Source organism: Somniosus microcephalus, chromosome 27, assembly GCF_052327205.1.
Source record: "Somniosus microcephalus isolate GS21.2 chromosome 27, FLI_Smic_1.0, whole genome shotgun sequence".
Lineage (NCBI taxonomy): Eukaryota > Metazoa > Chordata > Chondrichthyes > Squaliformes > Somniosidae > Somniosus > Somniosus microcephalus.
This window is the reverse complement of record NC_141013.1, coordinates 19,185,012-19,208,774: the sequence shown is the minus strand read 5'-3', so window position 1 is coordinate 19,208,774 and position 23,763 is coordinate 19,185,012. Positions and strand designations below refer to the sequence as shown.

General features: G+C 42.6%; 1 protein-coding gene across 3 annotated transcripts in view; it reads right to left on the bottom strand.

The window, feature by feature from the left end:
- The window catches only part of dmxl2 (Dmx-like 2), a 131,884-nt gene that overhangs the window by 47,567 nt on the left and 60,554 nt on the right, over nt 1–23,763 (bottom strand). For all 3 annotated transcript variants that reach the window (XM_085968627.1, XM_085968624.1, XM_085968626.1), the window contains exons 16-24: nt 23,351–23,467; nt 21,325–21,537; nt 17,330–19,018; nt 15,542–15,652; nt 10,325–10,494; nt 7,761–7,858; nt 3,518–3,683; nt 2,827–3,091; nt 248–1,344 (exon numbers count right to left, since the gene is read on the bottom strand). In XM_085968627.1, the coding sequence (XP_085824753.1) occupies nt 248–1,344; nt 2,827–3,091; nt 3,518–3,683; nt 7,761–7,858; nt 10,325–10,494; nt 15,542–15,652; nt 17,330–19,018; nt 21,325–21,537; nt 23,351–23,467 (3,926 nt within the window). The remainder of the gene's footprint in view (nt 1–247; nt 1,345–2,826; nt 3,092–3,517; nt 3,684–7,760; nt 7,859–10,324; nt 10,495–15,541; nt 15,653–17,329; nt 19,019–21,324; nt 21,538–23,350; nt 23,468–23,763) is intronic.

Genomic DNA, 23,763 nt, shown 5'->3' with positions numbered 1-23,763 from the left:
CCTGTTCCTGTCGGCAGAGGCCATGAACAGCAGCGCCGTTCTTTTCTCTTTTTGGGGATGGGGAATATAATTCAAGAGCAAAGAGAAAAAAGTGGAAAATAGGAAGACACAAACTGTCTAATGGCATGAAGTATAATATGTCACTTCATCATATACATCAGTGAGTAGGACTTGTAGATTCGCACAATTAAAACCTTATGGCTGCATTTCACTGCTTTATTTACTAAGCAGTTCTTGAGTACTTTACCTGCTGTGATTCTTGTAATAGAAAGATAAGTTCCATTCTGACTGAGGCTAAGCCACCACCCTGAGCTCCATGCAAGCTGCAGTAGCTTAGAAACACTCTAAGCAGAGCTTGATTTTTCCGTAGCCACCATTTCCGTCTTTCTGCATGTTCTTGCTTTGCTTGCAGCCTCCGCCGATCAATCTGATGCCTCTCATATGAAGCTCCTTCTGTATTCTCAGTTAATTCTTCCTGGTCAAATGAGCTACTGATATTTTTATCTATTTCAACAGCAGAGTCTACTTCAGTTTTATAATTGCAGATTTGATGCATAGCATAGATCTCTTTTTCTAACCAGTTGTACAGTTGAAATCGGAGTTTTCCTCCATCTACTTCATAGCCTGTAGCCAATGTCCTAAGTTCAGTCATTAGAATTTTCAAGCACGCTCTGAATTTTAACTGCTCCGCTATTACATCAACCCGAGAGTCAGCAGAAGTGGAATCCTGTCTCGGAAGAGTTTGAGACTCTTCAGGAGCACCTTTTGTCTCATCTTTAGCTATATGCTCTATTTCTGCAACTTTCATGGTCAACCCACCTGCATCCTCCTCTTCAAATTCATCTTCTTTATCATCCCATTCAAGTTTTAGTGGTTCTTCAGCAAATGTCACTACTGGCGCACTCCAGTCAAAGCTAACAGAATTACTGGTTTCCCAGTCCAGACCAGATGAACCTGTTACAGTCTGTGACCAGTCAGCATCTTCAGTGCTTCCTCCATGTATTGCTGCACGTACAGTTTTAGCACCATTTTGGCCTTTGACACTCAACCTGCAGTTTTCACTTTTGAAGGATGTTTTTGATTTTTTCATGACCTTTGGGATTTTAGACAACACCTCAAGGGCCAAGACAGGGCAACCAACTTTAAAATGGGCATTCGCTGTGGTGAAAAATAATTTCCTCTCAATGAGGTTGATTTCATCTTCACTGTTTTTCTCTGTTGTAAGTCCTAAAGTAGCCAAAGAGCCTTCGGGGGAAGCAAAATGTCTTCGCATCAGCAAGGGGTGGGCCCGGAGATAATTGTAAAAACTGAACACTACTGGATTGCAAGATTTGATGAGGACTCCTGAAACATAATAGGAAAACATGTTTATAGTGGTTACTACTAACAAGATTAGACATAATCGGCTCGAAATTCAGTAGCGACCCACCGTGCAGGGCAGTTACCCTGCGCACAAATGATGAGGTCCGAGGAGCCCTAGATATTGAAACATAGAAGATAGGAGCAGGAGTAGGCCATTCGGCCCCTCGAGCCTGCTCCGCCATTCAATGAGATCATGGCTGATCATCCAAATTCAGTACCCTGTCCCTGCCTTCTCCCCATATCCCTTGATCTCTTTAGCCTTAAGAAATATATTTAACTCCTTCTTGAATATATTTAATGAATTAGCCTCCACTGCCTTCTGTGGTAGAGAATTCCACAGGTTCACCACTCTCTGGGTGAAGTAATTCCTCCTCATCTCTGTCCTAAATGGCTTACCCCTTATCCTGTGACCCCTGGTTCTGGACTTCCCGACCATCGGGAACAGCCTTTCTGTATCTAGTCTGTCTAGTCCTGTTAGAATTTTATAAGTTTCAATGAGATCCCCTCTTATTCTTCTAAACTCCAGCGAGTATAAGCCTAATCGACCCAATCTCTCCTCATACATCATTCCTGCCATCCCAGGTATCAGTCTGGTGAATCTTCGCTGCACTCCCTCCATGGCAAGAACATCCTTCCTCAGATAAGGTGACCAAAACTGCACACAATACACAAGATGTGGTCTCACCAAGGCCCTGAGGCTTGGACTTCATTCCTACAGAGACTGCGCTGCAGGAGGAGCTCCAATCAGGTAAGTGAAGGAAGTTTGGAATGCTGACAACGCAATGGTAAGTAATGGCCTCGGGGGACAGTGCAGGTCTCGTGCGGTGGGTGGGTCGCCGGGGTCTTGTGCGGTGGGTGGGTCGCCGGCGGGGGGGGGGGGGAAATCAGTGGCAGGAGGTGGTAGCGTCAGCGATCCACAGGATTGGGATCTGGAGGTTGGGGATATTGGTGAGGGGGAAGGGAGGTCGGGGGCCATGCTTCATGGGGCTGGGGGAGCCAGGCGCATCAGCGAGCGGGATGGTGCTTTTTCTTTTGTTGCATGTGATCTTTAGGGTTGGTTTCCCTGAGTGCAGCCCGTGATGGCACTGGCTGCCTCAGGGTAAACCAATTTTGCAGCAGGGACCTGAAGCAGGCATTTGGCCTCTTATTTGCATATGGTTAAAGGACGTCTCTTGTTTGTCTTCACCAAATATGGCAGGCTGTGCACTTCCGGTCGATAGTATGTGCGTGCTTCCAGACCGCCATTTTGGGGACTTAGGAGGCCACATAGTGCCTGAATAAAGGGAGCAACGTGAGCCAATTTCTAGGACTACATGACTAAAGCCTAGAAACAAAAAACAAATCACCCAAAATATGCAGGTATCATTCATATGAATTTGACTGTAAGCGTATAGTTTTAAACTAAGCATAATACTGGACATTCAAATGCTTAATATTGAATACTCTTCACTTGATTCTTCATACCTGGATGCTCTTCACTACCCTTTGTAGGTTGTTCCAGTAGAGTATCCAATGCCTTAGAGTAATCCTTCAGAGTCCAATATGCAATGCTTCGCAGGAATGGATCTGGGTGTAGTTGGCTAGGTACAAATTCAGACCCATCTGCCTTACAGCCAAGTACCTTGCCATAAAGGATGGATTTACAAGTAGAGGATGTTTCATAGTCGGATTCATACAGACGTGCAATAACCATGGCCAACTGGATATCATCCATTTTTTCTAGACATACCTATCAGGACATGGACAAAAACTCTGTATTTGAGTATGTTCAATAAAAGTCAGAAAAACATGTGCCAGCAATTGTAAATTATTGTACAGGAAAAATAATATTGTACTCTGTATTGCAACACGTGAATCTCTGGATATTAAAAATAAGGAAAACCACATTCCCCCCACCCCAGAAACAAAAAATGACAGCTAACCATTTTAACATTAAATGTTATTGAAAGTTGAAAAATAAATGCTGTATCTATTAGTTTAATAATCTTGGCCCTTTAAACACATATCCTTACAACATTGAAAAATACTTCACAACTTTATCTCTAAAGGAGTATCAGTTGCAGCAGATAAAATATTAAAAGCTAAAATGCTGTTTTGACTAGATGTTACCTTGAAGAAAGTCAATTATGATTTGAACAAGGAAGAGCAACATTACCTCAATAGCGTCCTTTAAAGAACCAGCCAAAAGGAAAAATGCTGCAGACTGTTCAAAGCGCTGTTTACCCAGCAAAGCAAATGCATTTTTCAAAGCTGCTTTACGCCATCTGTCTTCACTAAAATTGTGTTTGAAAAACTCAGTCATCTTTTTATCGTGCTGAGACCTGAGAAAAAAGACACACAACTTTGAGTTGTGTTCCTGCTGCAGGTGCTAAATTTGTAAATATGCAGTTGCATCAATGCCAGTAATTGGATAAGTAAAAGACAGATTATCTACTTTGTATGCTCCTCTTCATTCTTCAAATGTTATGCATTTCAAAACATCTTCGGAGTGAAGTGAAAAGTTTTATTGGTTCTGCAGAAACCATGGGGGAAAAATGGAGTCGCGCCCTCTTTGGGGCACTAACTTCGCCAGGGCGCTACTATTAGCACCCCGAAAAAATTAGCGCTCCCGCGGGTGAAATTCATCGGTAGCACACCAAGGGGGAAGCAGGGCGCTACTGGAAGTGCCCCGCTTCCCTCTTGGGACACTGCGAGGGAATATTGCGGCATGTCACGCCGCAGTACTGCAGGCCTTCCTCCCCTTCTTAAAGGCTTTGCGCAGCGCGACCCGGGGCCCAGCTGGGCCACCAGGGATCGGAGTGCCGGCAAAAGCGCACTCCGCAAGAGGGGGGGGGGGGGGGGGGAGGGGGCTAGTCAGGAGGCCGGGGACGGCAACGGGGGCAGGTGCTGGCAGGCGGCCAGCAACAAAAATGGCCGCCCGGCACCTTGCCTTTAATTAGCGCCGCCCCGGCCGCAGGTAGGCCCCCTTGACCCCATCGGACATAGCATCTGGCGGTAAGTCAGGGGGCGCGACCGAAGATCGTGGCCGGGGCACTGCACATGGCAATGATGTCATCGCCGGTGGCGCAGCACCACGGGGCACTAACAGTTACCGTCGCCGCTAAATTTCGCGGGAGCCGTTGGTGGTGCCGCGCCCTGGCGCTAGTTGCTTTGCGCCCTTCTTAGGGCGCTAATGGGAGGCGCAAAGCAACCGAATTGTTAGGCCCATGTCCTTTAAGACATGCGTGGAAATCTTTTCAAATGTTGTAGGTAGGCGGTACAGAACACGAACTATCATTCTGCCAGTTCTTTTTTGCCCAGTAACACCAAGCTAAATAATGAGATGTTTTGTGGTATAAAAAAGGTAGACAAATTGTACCTTCTTGTTCAGGTCAGGTCCAGACCTTTACTGATGGACTCTCAAAACAAATTATTGATGGTGGCTGTAGTTGGTTTCAGACTGCCTCCTCCAGTATAACTTGATCAGCTAAGTCAGTGTATCTGTTGTATTTATTTGCAAAAATGCAATCCACATGAGGAATTTTAAAAATAATTAAATGAATAGTCAATCAATCCTTTAATACACCTATGTATATTTCCTTCCACCCAGTATCTGGGTCAGCTGGAATGAAACATTATAGTGAACCCACCATCCCGGTCACTGTACCACATACTAACTTAGAAACAGGGTCAGCTCTGAATTGGGGCGGGAAGGGGGGATAAGAGAACAAATCTACACATTCTGAATGAGGCAGATTTTGAGGGGTTTCTGGGGAGCTTGTAATACAACATTCCAAATTTTAATGGCCCAGAATTTACGGTCCAGATGACGGCAAACTGGCAGCGTTCGCTGTCATTCCGCCCTTGAAACTGACCGCAACTTTGGGATTTGGCGCATGCGCATGTGGAAATCCTGAAGTTGCGGCCTGTCATTCATAGCTTCGACACAGGCTGCACTGTGACCCCCATCACCACCCCACCCCACCGAGCCGGCAATCTGTGTAATCACCCAAATCAGGGAAACTGACAAAAACTTTGGCTCTTACGCAGTAATTACACTGTTAAATTCCCCACTAAAAGTTAGACCCAAAGGGATTAGGTGTAATCGGGTTTTAACAGCGTACGGACTGCTAAACAAAGGTTATGGCCCTGAAAAACTAATTTTAATTTTGTGCAGTGTGAAATGTATCCATTTTTAATAAGAATTAACATTTTTAAGAAACTTAAAAAAAAATATTTAAAAAAGTTTGTTCATCTTTATTTCAATTTTTCCTTTTCCCCATCTGAGAGCCCCAATTTTTGTTTTGCTCTCTCTAACATTTTTACAAAGTTGGAATGGAAGAGCTTACCCACTTCCTTGTTCACTGTCTAAGAATTCTACATTTTGATTGGCTGCTTAGACAGCTTGCTGACGTCATAGCAGTTCGCACAAGGGGATCCCCAGTAAACTCCGCTGGTTTGAACTGAACGTCAGAAAACCTGAAGTTCTCGACACAGAGGTCGCGAGATCTTTGTGCGAAGCTCACCTCGGGGCCAGGGGCGAATGCCTTCACTTCGCCGCTGACCGCAAATTCCGGGCCAATGTTTATATAGGCTACTGTCAGTAATAGTAAGATGAGCTGTATGTTGTTGGAGTACAGTGCTTAGTAGGGTCTTCCAGAGCAACCAAAAGCCAACATGGTTCACCACTGAAGACTCTAGAAAGACAAAAGCTTTCATCCTGACAGCAAAAATTCTTCATCTCTCTACCATGTCCCATGAGGTTTATTCCTTGAACTCTGCTGGGGTACGCTTCCAAAAGTGCCAGTTACTATCCAAAACCTCGCCCAACTGTCCTTTATTTATGCGTGAACATTCACAACGAGTTCTGTCCAGCTATTGAACTTCAGGGATCATCACTACTAAGTCCAAGTATGTCCACAACTAGACATCTCTCCACAAAGGCAAACACTTCTAGCCAGGACCTTTGGATAACAGGTAGGACCCCAGCCGGGTTTCCCTCCTCAAGGTCAGTTAGTGCACCCGCCACCTCCACCGCCCCCCCCCGCCCCTACTGTTGTCTCGGTTGAAAATCAGCTAACTTAGCACGACTGTCTTAGAAGAAGGTTTGTAGCTGTTATGAAGTAGTTGCAGTATTAAAACTCAATCCTAGGAACTTCCTAATCTATATGGTTCAGCTGCACACTGGATAAACATGCTAATCAATCAACAAACTCCTGCTTGGCTTTCATAAAAAATTTTCCCAATGCCACTTTGACTCAATTTGTTGATAGTCTTGATTTGTGAATATTGGTGTAAAGAAATAATTTAACACATATGGCATTTCCGGATTCCCCAATATTTTGTAACCAAATATAAATCATTCTGGTCCTCAGCACTTCATGCACAATTCCAAACCTTTTACAAAAGGTGAATATGCAAAACAGTAACCCAAGGTCCAATTTGTCAAAATTACAATTGCCTAAGCATGTTCCTCCATTCTACAACTATGCCAACACTTCAGCCTAAAATAATACTAACTTTTTGTGCCTTGAGCAGAAGTAAAGTGAATATAGGAGATCATTGAGCCCAGCCTCCTTTAACAGGGCTTCCAGTAGCCAGGAGTCTGAGGTGACAGTCACCTAATTCAAGGCAAAATGTTTTGAGTGTCCTTCTAATACTCTCCTTGGAGCACAGCGTGAGACAAAAATACAGTAGCAATGAATTTTTCAATATTTACTTATACTTATCAGAGGATCTTGCCTAAAACAATAAAAATAAACTTCTGTTGGACACTAGAAAAGTGTCTACATTGAAAAGCAATTTATTGCAGCTGGTGTCAAAGGGAAGAATACAAGTCCTATATAAATATTCAAACTAGCTGAAGGACAGCAAAGGCTGGAAAATTTGTGAAAAATTATCAGGTAGGAGTACATGAAAAGCAGTCAGCACTATGAAGTGTATCACTGAGGATTTAATGTTAACGGTGCCAAAATCACCCACATGACCCAAACAACCACCATGGGCTCACGGTGGAAGCCTGGGATAGCACAAGCAACATCAAAGACTCACTCAGTCTTTCAAATGAACTAAAGCAAGGAGAAGATCCTAATGTTTGAGCAGAAGATAAGAAAAACTAAAATACCCTTCCATACCAGAAGACAACTTTGATGAAACAAAGACGCGACATCGTTAAACATTAAATAATTCTCAGACCAACTTAGTCAAATCAGTTATAGAAGAAATACAAACAGACAGCCTTATCATTGGGGATTACGTACAGAAGATGTTTTTGCACAGGAGGTATCTTGCATGTGATTCTCAATCTTCAGGGTTAGCTCTGATCATTTGTGAAAAACACAACTTGGAGAAGAATTAAGCTTCACAGTATTCCATTTATACTAACTGACCGTAGTATGCATTTTTTCTACTGGACTTACCTGAATAAACCCCAGAGTACAGCCTTTTTCTTTATAGCAAGATAAAATAACGCAGCATCCAATGCATCATTGTTTCTTTGGAAAGCAGCTTTTGCAACCTGTGTGAAAAGAGAAAAAGAACATTTTTTACAATTCTGTCCTCTCATTTTTGTTCAATTGGGAACTGCAGTCATTAGATTAAAATAGAAAATTGTGACATAATAGCTACAACTAAAACATGATTGCAGCTGAGTCAGGATGAAATATAACTGGGTATAGAACTTTCAGATGGGAAATATAAGGAAGAAAGGGAGGAAGAGTAGTTGTAATAATTAGAGATGATAACATAGCACTAAAGCATAAAGATTTAAATAGACAAGTGGTCCAAACAGAATCCCTTTGGATTGAGCTGAGAATAGCAAGGGGTCAGTCGCACTACTTGGAGCATATTATGGGCTGCCAAATAGTGGAAAAGAAATTTAGGATAAATCTGTAAACAGATTGGTAAACAGAACTATAGATTAGTAATGTAAAATATATAGAAAAGAGACAGAAAGGGAACATATGTTCCAGTAAGGAGAAAATATAATGGCATGCGCTGAAAACCGGCACTTCCAATCTGTCAAGAATCCCCTGGGATACCTGGGCCCTGCACATTTCATAAAGCAGAGGCCCAGGAGCAGAAATGTCCAGACCTCTGGAGCCCTCAAGTAAGGGCTTAGATTTTTTCCAGATCAGAAGCATCCGCACGCAGGAAGCCTCTGATCGGAAAATACAGGCCAATGAGTGTGCTGCAGACTGGAACAATTAATCAATTTGAAACTTAGAAAAAGCATTTAGTGCTTCTATAGCAGATAATAAAAATGAAAGCCAAGACAAATATAAATATACAGGAAAACTACAAAAATGGATAATGACAGCAATGATAGCAAAACAACAAAAACTTACATTTATATAATGCCTTTAACATAGAAAAAAGTTGCAGGGCGCTTCAGAGTGGTGTAAGGAAAACAGACCCTGAGCCAAAGGAGAAATTCATAAAGGTGACCGATAAACTTGATCAAAGACGTGGGTTTTAAAGAGGAGAGGGAGGTGGAGAGACAGAGGGATTTGGGGCGGGAGTTCCAGAGAGTGGGGCCTAAGCAGCTGAAAGCACAGCTTCCAATGATAGGACAAAGAGAAGAGGAACACATAGTTCGGGAGGGGGTGGGGGGTGGCAGAGTTGTAAGGCTGGAGGGGGTTAAATGGACAGGGAAGGGTGAGGCCATTTGAGCACAAGGAAAATTCTAAATTGGAGGACTGGGAGCCGATGCAGGGCGGGTGTGATGGGTGATCGGGACTTGAGGACCAATTTTAAACTCGGCCCATCCAGCGGAAACAGAGTTAAAATCACTATACAGCACTTGCTGCCCCATTACCACTCTGCCACCATATTTACTGCGGCCTTCCCCTGGGCGGCCCAGGAGCCCACCTGATTTACGAGTTAAGTCAAGAGTTCCTGGTTCATCTATGCCTGCAGTAATTTTAAGTCATACTTTACGGTTGGTCATTATACCAGTGATGATTCCATAAAAATAATTTAACAAACACAAAAAGGATATACTATAGAGCAGCAAAGAATGCCATATAATTCCTGTGTGAACAACCCTCAGAAGTTGTGATTTTCTTTCAATTTTCTTTTCTGAAGGAAGCAACTCATGCTGGGGTATCATTCCATGGACACTGGCAGCCCGCCAATACCTTGCCCAAGCGATATTTTTCATGTATAAGTCTAGGCAGTGAGCTCCAGCAGGTTATTCAATCAAAGCAGGAATCACAGACAAACTCAACCTTGTGTTCACCCAACAGTGAAACAAACACACTTTTCACCATTAGTAATTTGCAGTAATTAAGAGCTGCATCACCACCACCACCCCCCCCCCAAACCAATTTCCATTTAGTGTGCTCCTACTGACGCTCTAACTGAGACGAGGTAAGACAACACAGGCTAAAATCAAAAAAGGTACCATCTTGGTCTATATAGCTCTATCCCACATTATGGGCTGTATACACCCCCATCCCAAGGCAACTTAAAAAAAAAAATCTGTTGGTAGTTTAACAATGAAGACAGTTAACCTTTTCACTGGCAAATGCTACGTGACTTTTGCAAACTAAATGAATGAAATTTAGTAAGAACGCTACAAAAACAAAAATATTAGCTACTTACTAAGAAACCAAGGCAGAATTTCAAAAGAACCAGAATTGAGTGAAATAATGAAAGGACCTGCATAACCACAACTAGTTCATGTGTGAAGAGGTAATGACAAAATATCATGAAATACAGTGATATTTTCATTTTGAATTGAGATTTATCAGCTTACATTTCACTGGCACAAAACCTTCCTTAATAAAGTAAAACGTTTAAGACAGATTGTAAAAACAAAATCCTCTTTCATCTGAAAACTGGAGCACATTTGTAATGTTTCCCTCCATGCCCCACACCCAAGATTTATGGAAGTTCTATTTCATGTTAAGAATGGTGGATTTACGCATGCATTATGTACTCTTGTTTGTGAATTGCTAAAATGAAGTTATAATTCGAATACCTTCTCAATGCTCTTGCGGAGGGTATTAATGTTCCGAACCCACCAGCCTACTCCCAAGGCTTTCAGCTCACACCACTGGGGAGCTCCTTTCTGCATGGCAGGAATCATATTGAGCAACTCTTCCTCAGCTTCAGAATGAAAGGCCCAGGCAAAGTGGCATGTCGACAAGCCTACAAAATACAGTAACAGTTTCGGTGAAAAATGAAACGTTATACAGGTAGACTATCCTTTATCCGAACTTCCGAAAACCGAAAACCTCTAAAAACCTAAAGTTTTTTCGTTCAGCGTAAGTCGTGCGCACGACGCTGACCCCCGCCGACCCCCACCCCCCGCCGACCCCCACCCCCGACAAATTTCCCAGTCTTTAAAATACCTTCTGAAATCCGAAATTTTCCGAAAACCGAAACACGGCTAGTCCCGAGGTTTTCGGATAAAGGATAGTCTACCTGTACTGCCTCAAATAGAAACTTTAACACATCAAGCATAACCATATATTAAAAATTTGCAAAAATACTAAACCGGATACATCATTGCATAACTGTGAACAGCTTAAAAGCAACAACTAATATATGACAATGATCTAGATGGGGAAGATAAATCTTAACAAAGTTTAAATACATTTTCTCCCAATTACATTTAAGAGTTCTGATTTAGATATAAATTAAAATCTACTTAACATATATATTCAGACAGAGAAAAGAAAGTCAATCCCCTGCTTCATTACTTCTTATAACTCAAACATGTGCTCACCTTTCGCACAATTTCCTATTCATAACCCATCAGTCTGTCTTTTATCCTGCCCATAGGACCAAGACATAGGATTACGATTACCAAATCCTCTGTGACTGCAACCCTGGTGCATGATCCCCCCCCTTGTCCTCCTCAACTTCCCTGTGGTGTTCAACACAGTCGACCACTCCATCCTTCTCTACTACCTTTTCTCTGTGGTCCTCCTCCACATAAATGTCTTTGTTTGGCCCCGCTTTCACCTGTTCCGACATAGCCAGCACAGATCAACAATGGTTTCTCCTCCTGCCCCTGCATGCATAGTGGCCCATGGACTGGAGTACCCCAAGATTTCAGCCTTGACCCCTCAGTTTATCATTCACCTGTTGCCCCCTCAGAGATGTAATCCAGAGGCACTGGCTCGGTTTCCACATACATTAGAAGGGCTCCCATTATTCGACTCTATGACCCCCTGTGCCATTACACTGCTCACCCAACATCAATTCACACTTGAACCAGAATCTCCTCCAACTACACACTGGGAAAACTGAAGCCAGCTTATTCAGCTCTTACCCGGACTCCATTTCCCTCCCTAGTTTTCGGTCATCTCTAATTCTTCTGCTGTTGATCACTTTTTTTTCTCCTCTTTGAAGCAGTTTGGGACACTTCCTGGCCTAGAAATTGGGTTGGGGCGCCAAAGTGGCGCAAAAGTCGCCTGAGCGCAGGACTTAGCGCAGCGTTCGAGGCTTTAGCGATCGTCAGATATTCAGTTTCATTGCTCCTCGAGGGGCACGGGGCGAGGCTCGAGGCGCTCTGCATCCCTCTTAGGGCGCTGAAACTGAGTATCGCAGCGCAACGTGCCGCAGTGCCACACACTGCGGCACAGCACGCTGCGGTACTGCAGGCCTTCCTCCCACTGTTAAGGGGGAGGTGCCTGCAACAGCGCGAGCCCCAATCGCGAGTGCCGGCAAATGAGCCCGGCACCAAGGAGAAGTGCCGGGCTCTCGGGAAACAGCCGGCAATGGAGGCTGGGGACGGAGGTGCCGCCCCGCACCTCCACCTTAACTTGCGCCGCTGCCGGCACAGTAAGGCCCCGTGAACCGGGCAGCGAACGGCGCAACTGCGGCGTTCACAACCAAATATCGCGAACGGGGCGCTGCGCACACCGATGACGTCATCGGTGGCGGCGCAGCGCAAATGCCTAACGCCACCATTAGCGCCCCTGCTGAATATCGCGGGAGGCGCAGCCAGTGGCGCTACAGCCACTGACTGCCTCTTTAGGCGCTAACAGGTGGCACTACTCACCCAATTTCTCCCCCTTTAAATTCAAGTTACTATAATTTAGACAACAATTTACTAATTGTTCCAATAGCTTCTGGCCAATTTATGTTAAAACAGGTTATTTTGTAGAGCTTTTCATAATTAATGGTATCTTATAAAGTCACAACAGTTCCACAAAGAATAGTCTGTTTCATTTGGGAATAAATGGCTCAGTGGAAGAATGCACTGCTCAGTATGCTGGTAAGCTATCAAGAATAGAAGATCCTAGGTTGATCCTTATTTATTCTGAGTTAGCAGAACTCAGCTGTGGAATAACCATGGTGCTACAATGGGTCTCTGGGCTAAGAGAGGGGACAATGCTGATTGTAAGTGCACATTTTGACAGTGGACAAGAACATGGTTAAGCTTTGCTATGATGCCCTCATTATTTAGGCACAGACATAAAGAGCCAGTTGGGTACGATACTGGAGGATTTTAGTGCATACATAGAAACATAGAAGATAGGAGCAGGAGTAGGCCATTCGGCCCCTTGAGCCTGCTCCGTTATTCAATGCGATCATGGCTGATCATCCAATTTCAGTACCCGGTCCCTGCCTTCTCCCCATACCCCTTGATCCCTTTAGCCCTAAGAAATATATCCAACTCCTTCTTGAATATATTTAATGATGAATTGGCCTCTACTGCCTTCTGTGGTAGAGAATTCCACAGGTTCACCACTCTCTGGGTGAAGAAATTCCTCATCTCAATTCCTCCTCATCTCTGTCCTAAATGGCCTACCCCTTATCCTTAGATTGTGACCCCTGGTTCTGGACTCCCCGACCATCGGGAACATCCTTCCTGCATCTAGTCTGTCCAGTCCTGTCAGAATTTTATAAGTTTCAATAAGATCCCCTCTCATTCTTCTAAACTCCAGCGAGTACAAGCCCAATTGTCCCAATCTCTCCTCATACGTCATTCCTGCCATCCCAGGTATCAGCCTGGTGAATCTTCGCTGAACTCCTTCCATGGCAAGAACATCCTTCCTCAGATAAGGCGACCAAAACTGCACACAATACTCAAGGTGTGGTCTCACCAAGGCCCTGTACAACTGCAGCAAGACATCCTTGTTCCTGTACTCAAACCCTCTCGCTACGAAGGCCAACATACCATTTGCCTTCTTAACCGCCTGCTGCACCTGCATGCTTACCTTCAGCGACTGGTGCACAAGGACACCCAGGTCTCGTTGCACTTCCCCTTCTCCCAATCTATTGCCATTCAGATAATAATCTGCCTTCCTGTTTTTGCCACCAAAGTGGATAACTTCACATTTATCCACATTATATTGCATCTGCCATGTTTTTGCCCAATCACCCAACCTATCCAAATCATCCTGGAGTTTCTCAGCATCCTCCTCACAGCACACACTCCCACCCAGCTTTGTGTCGTCTGCAAATTTGGAGATATTACATCTAGTTCCCTTGTCTAGAGCATTAATATATATTGTGAATAGCTGGGGTCCAAGGACCGAACCCTGCGGTACCCCACTAGTCACTGCCTGCCACTCGGAAAAAGACCCGTTTATTCCAACTATTTGCTTTCTGTCTGCCAACCAGTTCTCTATCCAAGTCAATACCTTGCCCCCAATCCCATGTGCTTTAACTTTACACGCTAATCTCTTATGCGGGACCTTATCAAAAGCCTTCTGAAAATCCAAATACAGCACATCCACTGGTTCTCCCTTATCTATTTTACCAGTTACATCCATACAGAGCAAGCCCTAAGCACAAGTTAGCACCTTCAGAAAAGGGAGAAAATTGTATCGAAAAAGAATGAAGCATTTTTGTTATTAAACCATTGCTGATGTTCTCCATTATTCGCATTTGTGAACAAATTAATGGTTTAAAGTTAAGCACAGCACAGCCTATATGGATTTAACAAAATATTTTTACCATAGACCTGGCACTCTGATAGTTTAAAAAAAAATCTTGCTGCTATCAATTGTTTTTCCAAGATTAATTGTGTTTCAAAGAACATCCAGAACTTAAAGCATTTTATTTTAGACAAAACATTTTCAATTGCCGTATTCATAATTTTTCACTTTGTAGCTCCCAACTGCAGTAGCTTCTTCCTTCCGCTGGACAACAGGATGATCTGTGGCATGTAGCTATCACCATATCTTCCCAGCTGAAAAGAAGTGGTTCACTCTGTTTTTTCTCTTTGTGCAGTGCTCTACACATAGCCTGATTAAGAACTTACTAAGTTGGGACAACAACAACTTATATCAGTAATGCTAATTACATACAAAGAATAGATACAGAATGGACATTGATCAGGATGGAAAAAAGAGGGTGAGGAGGGGATAAAGGTACAAAGACAAGAGTCTTTAAAGAGGTTTCTGAAGGCAAGGAGGGAGATGCAGACAGAGATGGCGAGGAAGTTCTAGAGGCCAGGGGCAAGATGGTTGAAGGAGTAGTAGGCTGGAGGACCAGAGGGTACACACAGGAGTGGCGGGCTGGTTGAGATCATGGAGTTAGGGAGACCAAGAGGGGAACTGTTGGTGATGAAGAGAATCTTAAAGTTGATTCACTGGAACACAGGAAGCCAGTGGAGCTTGGTGAGGACAGGGGCAATGGGATTTCAGCTTTAGGGCAGACAAGAATTAGTCTCAGTGGAACTGCAACTTCATGTGTTCTGGGTTAGAATCCAGTGTTCAAGTTGAAAACAATGGCTTTTTTTTTCCTGAGAGGGAATTTAAAAAGAAATGACAGAACTCATTACTAGTTTAATAAAATAACTTTGAATGTAGTCTTTATTATAATTATTATGGGAGTTATCCAAATACTGTAAGTAGAATAAAGCTCAGTATTAAATGACCCAATGATACTTTGCCCAAACCTCATACAGGAAACTTTGTGATATCCGGCACTGACGGGATCGGCGTGTTGCCGATCTATCAAAGCTGCCGGACATACAAAGTTAATGTTGAAGCATACGGAAGTTTTCATCTCCGTATCTGACAACAAACACTGTTGCTTAGCAAGAGCTTCTAAAGAGTTGGCTGCAGCTGCAAGCGTCTCTAGCTGAAGCTGTTGCTATAGCTACAGGCCTTGCAGTGCCTGACTGGGGAAAAAAAAAAACGAGATCTAAAAAAACTTGTAGAAAACGGCTCCTGATTTTTGCCGTTAGATCGAGTATTCCGGACATACAACCTTCGGATAAAGTTTCCTGTACCTTGATGCAAGAGTTGAAGTCTATAGACCAGAGGCAGAGATGTCAGGAGGCATGTGTGCAAACGCATGGCAAGCAAATAACGTAAACCACATTCATCCAAAGTCTCAGCTCCTACAAAGAGAAGGACAAAGAAATCAAGAAACATTCGTTCAATCAGATTTTACTTGAGTTGGCAATAAACAGGACAAACCAACAGAGATGCTTACTTTGAGGTTTCACTCTGCTTACTATTACATTAGCTTTCATTTCAAATTATGTTTGCATCAGAAATATTAGTAATTATTTGTTTTAAACTGCTGCCATGGCGCCTACAATTAATGTGCTTTTTTAAAGTTCAAATATAGATTTGTTTTGTGAAACAAGTGTGATTGTACAGGTGTTTAATGTTACTACAATTTCATCCATGTTAACATTTGTACTATTTAAAGGCAATTCTATTTCTTGCATGCAGGTAAAGATGGTTAAAAATAATGTTGTAGTCAACATTACAAGTATATAACATTGACTATGTCCAATGTTGAGGAAGGAGGAATTGCACACATCACACTGAAGTGTCACAATGGGGAGAGAAAAACAATTCAGATATTGAGGGCTGTCATAAAAATAATTTACATCAAGTACAAGTTAAAAATGTAAAAGGTTTACAGACACTTCTTAGGTTCATACTGATGGGTTTTATTTTAAAAGTACAGCATCACTCCAAATATTTCTTTACCCAGATGGAAGAGAAGAATCATATTAGGGAATATGGACTATTTGACCTAGCAGGGATTTTCAGTTAAAGCTATAATATATTCCTGATATGAACTCAGGTTCAGAATTGTTAATACTTAATTCTAAAAAGGTCCAGCATTATTTCTGTCACCTTAACAGAGGGAGGCAGACTGGTGCCAGAGAGAACTGATATGTTAATGAGCTCATCCAGAAATTAATGAGCCAGGCAATGAAACGGTTATCCATAATGATCGGATACAAAAGATAATTTGTTATCTCATTTCAGACACTTCCAGTAGGCATTCACACGAAATGGTGTAAGAAAGTATACAGCCAACTTCAACAAGTGGTGGGAATTTGGGCGGCCCTCTGAAATCGTTAAGCCCGGGAGATTTTAATTCCTGGACCTCATTTGCATACCCGAACACTGACACACGCCTGAAATTGACAGGAATGACGTCACTGCTAGTGGGTGGCAAATCAAAAGTGATTTGGGGGGGGGGGGGGGGGGGGGGAGGGTCAGGTCACCAAAGTTCAGATTCGGAGGGAAGGGGGTTGTAAGTACGGATTTGGGAGGAAGGGCAAGTTCACAATCAGGTAGCAGGGGAGGTACTCTTACTCCTCCTGCCCCACAAAGAACCTTTAAAAATTTATTCTGGCAGATATTACTTTCCATTGACTTCAATAGATAGCAAAATCGGGCGGGGTGTAAAAGGGCTGCTGATCCGATCCAGTCAGATTTCCACTAGGCAGGTTAGTTAAAAATTGCTCCCTCTCTCTCTTTTCTCGCCCAATCAAAAAATTACATTATAAATGTACTTAACATTCCAGATATTACAAAAAGTTTAATAATCTAGAACTATTCATGAAACTGAACAATGAACCAATCATCTGATGCATTACAATCTTTAATTGTTGCTCTTTTAAAGCAAATAAATATGATGCTTACAAAGTAAAATTATTGGGAAAACCCTCTTCCATTGCTACTGTATAAATACTTAGGATTGTGCTATCACTATTGAAAAAGCATATCTTGATTTAGAAAATAATCTAACAAAGTTATTATATACATACCAGAGTAGTTTTTGTCCCTATTTTCATTAACTTCTGCGCTTGTGGTAGCCACTGTGTCAGCCAAAGCTACAAGGAACATCTGTTCTAGTCGTGTAAGTCCTGGCAAACTTGAGTGCATCAGGTGACTGGAAAGCACACGGGCATGTTCTGGCCCAAAGTATGTTGGACCATACTGGGATAGATTTATGACTTTAGATCTAGATTCCTTCTTTTCAATTACAAAGCCAACAAAGTCATCTGTGGTTACACTTGGAGACTGAAACAAATCAGCATACTGATCCTCCATTTTCCTTTTACTTTGAGTTCGTGAACCTTTGTCTGCTTTAGCGGTTTCTTCAGCAATTTTATAGGATGCATCCTGATCTGCAGACAGCAATGCATAAAGTGGCAGTGGTGGAACTGAGTCTATCTCAGTATAATCGCGAGTACCTTCTCTTCCAGCTATAATTGTATCTTTTCCTGTACTTCCACTTACACTGATGGTTCGAGAAAGGTGACGTCTAGGTCCTCCTCCCTCTCCTGGGTCTCTATCCCTAAAAACTGCAACTTCTCCTGCAATACACTTAACCAAATGTGAAAGAATTGCCTTAGCTCTGCGCACCTTGCCCAAATCCATAAGCTCCAATAGCTGAGTGGGGTGATATTGAGGAAGTGTAGGAGAAAGAATGTGAGCAGCTTCGAACAATCCACCATCTTGCACCATTCCTGGGACTCCAGATACATCATCTACACCAGTGGTTCCATCAGCAACACTGTGCCGCTTTGAAAATACTTTAGTCTCAAATGTGGAAGCATCAGCTAAATCTTCAAAAGATGACAAGCTCCCACTCTCAGTATCTTTTAATGGTTTTGTAGAATGCTTCCACTGTGCATACACATGCATTTCACAGTCCATCCCAATTACCAGGATGCCATCTCTCACCCAGGACAGAGAAACTGGAAGTGAAGGTGTTCCATCTACTGAAGACATCAAATCCACACATCTGAGCAATACCCATTTTGACTTGGTTCCTTGTTTAATGCTTCCCCCTAGTGGCAAAGTAATAACAGCCAGTCCATCTTTGGTACCTGCTTGTTCAGTTACAATCCCCGACAGTCTTCCATACATGAGAATTTTGGAACCGACTCCCACTGTAAGAACATGAGAGCCATCTTCTTTTGATACCCAGTCCAAATGCACTAAATGTTTTATGTTAGACGTCATGTGGTTGCCTTTAAGATAAAGGTCTGATTTATTATATACAAATAAATTGCTGTCTACGCTAACCCTAGAGTCCAGGACACCTCCAACCTTTCCTAAATCATCTAAATGAATTGTCTGCTCCAAAACCCACTCTGATCCTCCAGTAGATTCACACTCAAATATGGAGACATGCATCGAGAACTCTTTTGACGTAATGCCATTAGGCTGTACAGGCTCTTTATAAGCTACAGCCAAACGTCCCGTGTATGAACAGCTCACGGCCACTGGCCGTCCAGGAACACTCACTGCACTGTTACTGTGGTCACCTTCCTCATTCATCAAAGGCCAGGTTTCCCATTGATAAGCACGTACTTCCTCTAAGTTTTCAGAGCTTGAATTTTTATCCACAGTACATCGCCAGAATCTCACTTTACCATCAGAACACGAGGTCACTATTAGATAAGGTGCAAGGCAGACTGGGTAGATTGAAGATGAACTCAAGTGACCTAAAAGAAAGAAAAACTGTATTATAACAGTGAGACATTCTAGGTTAAATTTGTAAAAAGAAAATCTATCCCTGCTCTGTGACAAGTGAATTTATCACAGACAGGGTGGTTAGGGAGTGTTACTAGTGGCCTCAGTGTCCCCTGGTTAAGGTGGTGTAGAGGCATGAGAGGGAGAACAGCCAGAGTTGCTCCTCCTGAACACTATCTAGTAACCCTTGCTGGAAGGTTCAGATGTATCAATTTTACCTATGTGTAACAACTGGTTGAGTTTTCAAAATGTCAATGAAACAATTTTATATATATCAACTGTTTTGTGTATGTACATGTACGTACATTTTTATATATTTTTTTTAAAGACAGAACAGCTAATGTAGAAATTAAAATATAAACAGAAAATGCTGCAAATGCACAGCAGGTCCAGACTCAACATTGAGTTCAACAATTTCAGATCATAACCACTGCTCTCATTTCCCCCCCCCGAGAGCAGCTGTTGGCAATGATTCTGCTGTGGCCATTTACTCCTCCTCTAGACCCATCTTTTGTTTCTTTACTTGTCCTATTAGCATCCTCTTTCGCCTTGCACCATCATCCTTTTTGTCATTTAATCTCTCCTGCCTCCCACCCTATCAGACCTTCCCTTTTGTTCTTTGCTCCCCTCCCCCTGCCTCTGTACTTGCTTAAAACCGGTTACATCTCGAACTCTTTCCAGTTCTGATCAAATTCTGTTCCCCTCTCCATAGATGCTGCCTGACCTGCTGAGTATTTCCAGCATTTTCTGTTTTTATTTCTGATTTGGTTTGATCTGTACACTGGCAGTTCTTACCTTTTGATTGCAATGACACCCCAGGACAAAAGCCAAGGGTGACTGTATCAGGATCTTGACCAGACTATTAACCAGGACATGAGGCCTCAATCTTTGTATGTTCAATGACCCAAGGGTAATAAAACACCCAACAATGTTAACCTCAGCAAGAATTAGACAATGTAAGCTTGTTTTTTAAATGGTATAAAAGAGATACAAAGCTTTACATAGAATTACACAGTATATACACAAGTTTCTAGACATAGGACTCCGTGAACTACATAGTATTACATAGAATTTACAACACAAACAGGCCATTCGGCCCAACAGGTCCACGCCAGTATTCATGCTCCACACGAGCCTCCTCCCACCCTTCTTCATCTAACCCCATCAACATATCCTTCTATTCCTTTCTCTCTCATGTTTATCTAGCTTCCCCTTAAATGCATTTATGCTAGTCACCTCAACTACTCCTTGTGGTAGCAAGTTCTATTATCTAACCACTCTCTGGGTAAAGAAGTTTCTCCTGAATTCCCTATTGGATTTATTAGTGACAATCTTATATTTATAGCCCCTAGTTCTGGTCTCCACCACAAATGGAAACATCTTCTCTATGTCTACCCTATCAAACCCTTTCATAATCTTGAAGACCTCTATCAGGTCACCCCTCAGTCTTCTCTTTTCTAGAGATAAGATCCGCAGCGTGCTCAATCTTTCCTGATCGGTATAGCCTCTCAGTTCTGGTATCATTCTAGTAAATCTTTTTTGCATCTTCACCAGTGCCTCTATATCCTTTTTACAATATGAAAACTACGTGCAGAGTTCTGGTTTCAAGATGAGTGTTTTGAAACAATCATAAATGTAGCTAATTCTCAGGCATACTACTGTCTCTAGCTTTTTAAATCTGTTATTAAAAGGGTAAAGAAATTATCCCAACACATGCATCCTGTCAAGTAGCAGTTCCATTACTTCCTCCTGTCATGTTGATTTTCATCATGCTTTTCTGTCACAATTAAACTTGCCTATTCATTGTATTTAACACCCCTGACTGAGTGTCCAAACTTGGTCTCCAAGGTTGGTGGCGTTGTTGCTTACCTACCCACTGAGACCTCCTAGCTGCATCTCCAAGATAGGTAGTGCTACTGCTCCCCACACCACCCACCTTGGACATACTACAATATGGCTTGCTGTCTGCTCCCTCCTCACTGCCACCTCCCACATGCTTAATGAATCTTTCAACACCCGACCCAATCTCAAGCCCCTGCCATAGCCAACCCATTCTCCACCTGCATCAATCCCACCCAACCCAGCATCAAGCTTTGAAGTCCCCTCCTCCTGTAGTGCTAAAAACTGCGTCCATGGCCATTACTGGGACCGTGACATACAACACCACTGGGGAGGAAGATGTGGCCTTGAAGTCATATTGGACATGCGTGCAGACTTATGGATTACTGGGGGGGGGGGGGGGGAAACTTTCTGTACATTAAATACAAAAAACAGTTACCTGCAGAAGGAGTTGCTCGGATTACTTCCACTCCCTCGGGTAGGTTTAACTGCTGACTGTAGACTAACTCAGAGCGAAGTATCAGCTTGCTAGCAGTCTGAAGATTAGCAACTGACGCAGAGCGTGGAAGAGAACTCAAAACAGAAGTATTTGGAGATAGGCTAAAGCCCTTTTCCTCTGGTACAGATAGCTGATTATCTGATGTGCTCACTTCTGTGATATTAGTTTTGTTGAGCGGAGAAAGAAAAAACATTAAAAATTACAACTTTGAATGATTTTTCTAACAATCAGAGATGCTCCCTCAACAACCCAACATCAGTGAGGGTAAATGCACCACACTCTCTGATACAAAGTCACACAGACCAAGATGTCTCAGGCTCAATTGTGAGTCTGTGCTGAGGGATCTAATCTCAGCCAGGGCAGTGCTTGGGACACGATAACTGGCCTCAGCATCCTGTAGTTGCTGGGGTGGGTGGAGATGGGCAATAATAGCTAGGGATCCCACTCCTGATTGCTATCTAATCACCCTGCTGGAAAGTACATTTGTGTGACATCAGGCGAGGACAGGATTATGCTGTCTGTAATCCAACCTAGAGTAAAATAGCCTGGTGACATTTACTATCTGTGCTTGTTTCGAAAGAACAGTCACTTGAGGAATTTATTGAAAACTGCTACCAGTGGAATTGTACCCATACAATGGGCCAGAATTTGCGGTCGGTATGACAGCGCACTCTCAGAGTACGCCGTCATACCGCCTTTGAAATGGACAACAAGTTCGGGATTTCCGCATGTGATAGCGCTAAATCCTGAACTTGCGATCTGTCAAGACAGATGATCCGCACCGATGGGGAAATCCTAATTTCTGGCGCAGAGTTGGACTAATTGCCCGCCCACCAACTGCCCAGCAATTACGTATGAAAATTTTACAGCTGGTGGAAATAGGCACAGGGGAGACCTCCTGACAAATCCTCATTACTAGAGCCTTCCGGGATTTAATGTGAATAATCATCTATGTTACAAATAATGAGAGACATTCCGTTTTCTGATTGGAACACCGGCTCACGCGATCCCAGGTAGACTTCCGCACATGGTGTGCCCCTGGGATCCGTGGGCCACTACGCTACCCTCTACTACACAGCGTCAAACAGCAAGTTCTCGAAGGAGGGTCCCCATCAGGTAAGTGCGCATAACATTTGGATGCCGGTGGCGTAATCCGTAGTTATGCCGCCGACTGCAAAATCAAGGCCATCATCATCAAGAAGGGAGGGATAAAAAATAACAAATTGGAAGACAATTATAAAAAGAGTTTATATAAAAAGTTACTTGTAAAGGAAAGTGTCGTTGGCTTGAAGCATCTTCAAGGAAGTTTATTTTACAATTCTATACATATATAATATTCCTTGATGTGTAGAAACCCATTTTTTCAACCTACTACTGAAGAGGTTTAAAAACATACAAAAATGTGCACTGAATATTAAACTGAAGCCAGGTAGTGCGATGTAAACTTTATGTATATTCTCTCAAGTTGAATCATAATTCAATGTTCCAACCAAGATAGTATCATATTAAAATATTCTGGGATGATCAGCGGGCTCCAAATCTGTAGTTTATAATTTGAATCGCATAATCCTATGGTCAAAGCGAATTTATTACATTCAGGTAGAATAGGTTTCAGCTAAAATACATTACAGTATCTGTTCAAATTAAAAAGGCCCCTTAGCCCATTTGACTTCATCTATCCAGAATACCAATCCTACTCTCTTACCATTACATCAGTTATTTCTTAAAGAGTCAAGTGTCCTAGCCTCAACCACCCTTGTTGGCTGTTGATCATCTTTTGTGTATAGAAATACTCTGATCTCTGAATCTATGACCTCTTTTCTTTTTAGGTATCACATGAAAACTCTTGCTATTTGGTAATATAGTTATGTAGCATAAACCTGCTAGTAAAAATTTCATATATATTTTGTTCTTAAATAAAAGGGTTCAGTAAGCTAACTTCAGTACTGTATTTGCAAATACCTACCCACACGAGGCTGCACAGATTTCAAATGGAGATGCCACATGTGAAGAACAGATTGCCTCTTGTCTCTTTCTATCACCACAAGGTAGAACTTCTCAGAGAATGACGGTGCACGATATCCTTAAATAACAGAAGTTTAAATAACTCAAAAAGCAACCAAAATTCCCACTGTAATCAAAGAAAGTATTACAGTAAAATTCTGTGCCTGGCAATCATTTATGAAAATCCAGCATAAGTGTAGAAGACTGAAAACAAAAAGAAAGAAATTTCATTTACATAGTGGTATATCATGTCCTCAGAGTGTCTCAAAGTGTTTTTGAAGTGTAGTCACTGTTATAGAGGCAAACATGGCAGCCAATTGTGTACAGCAAATAAGATGAATGCCCAGTTGATGGAACACTGTTGGGAAACTCCCT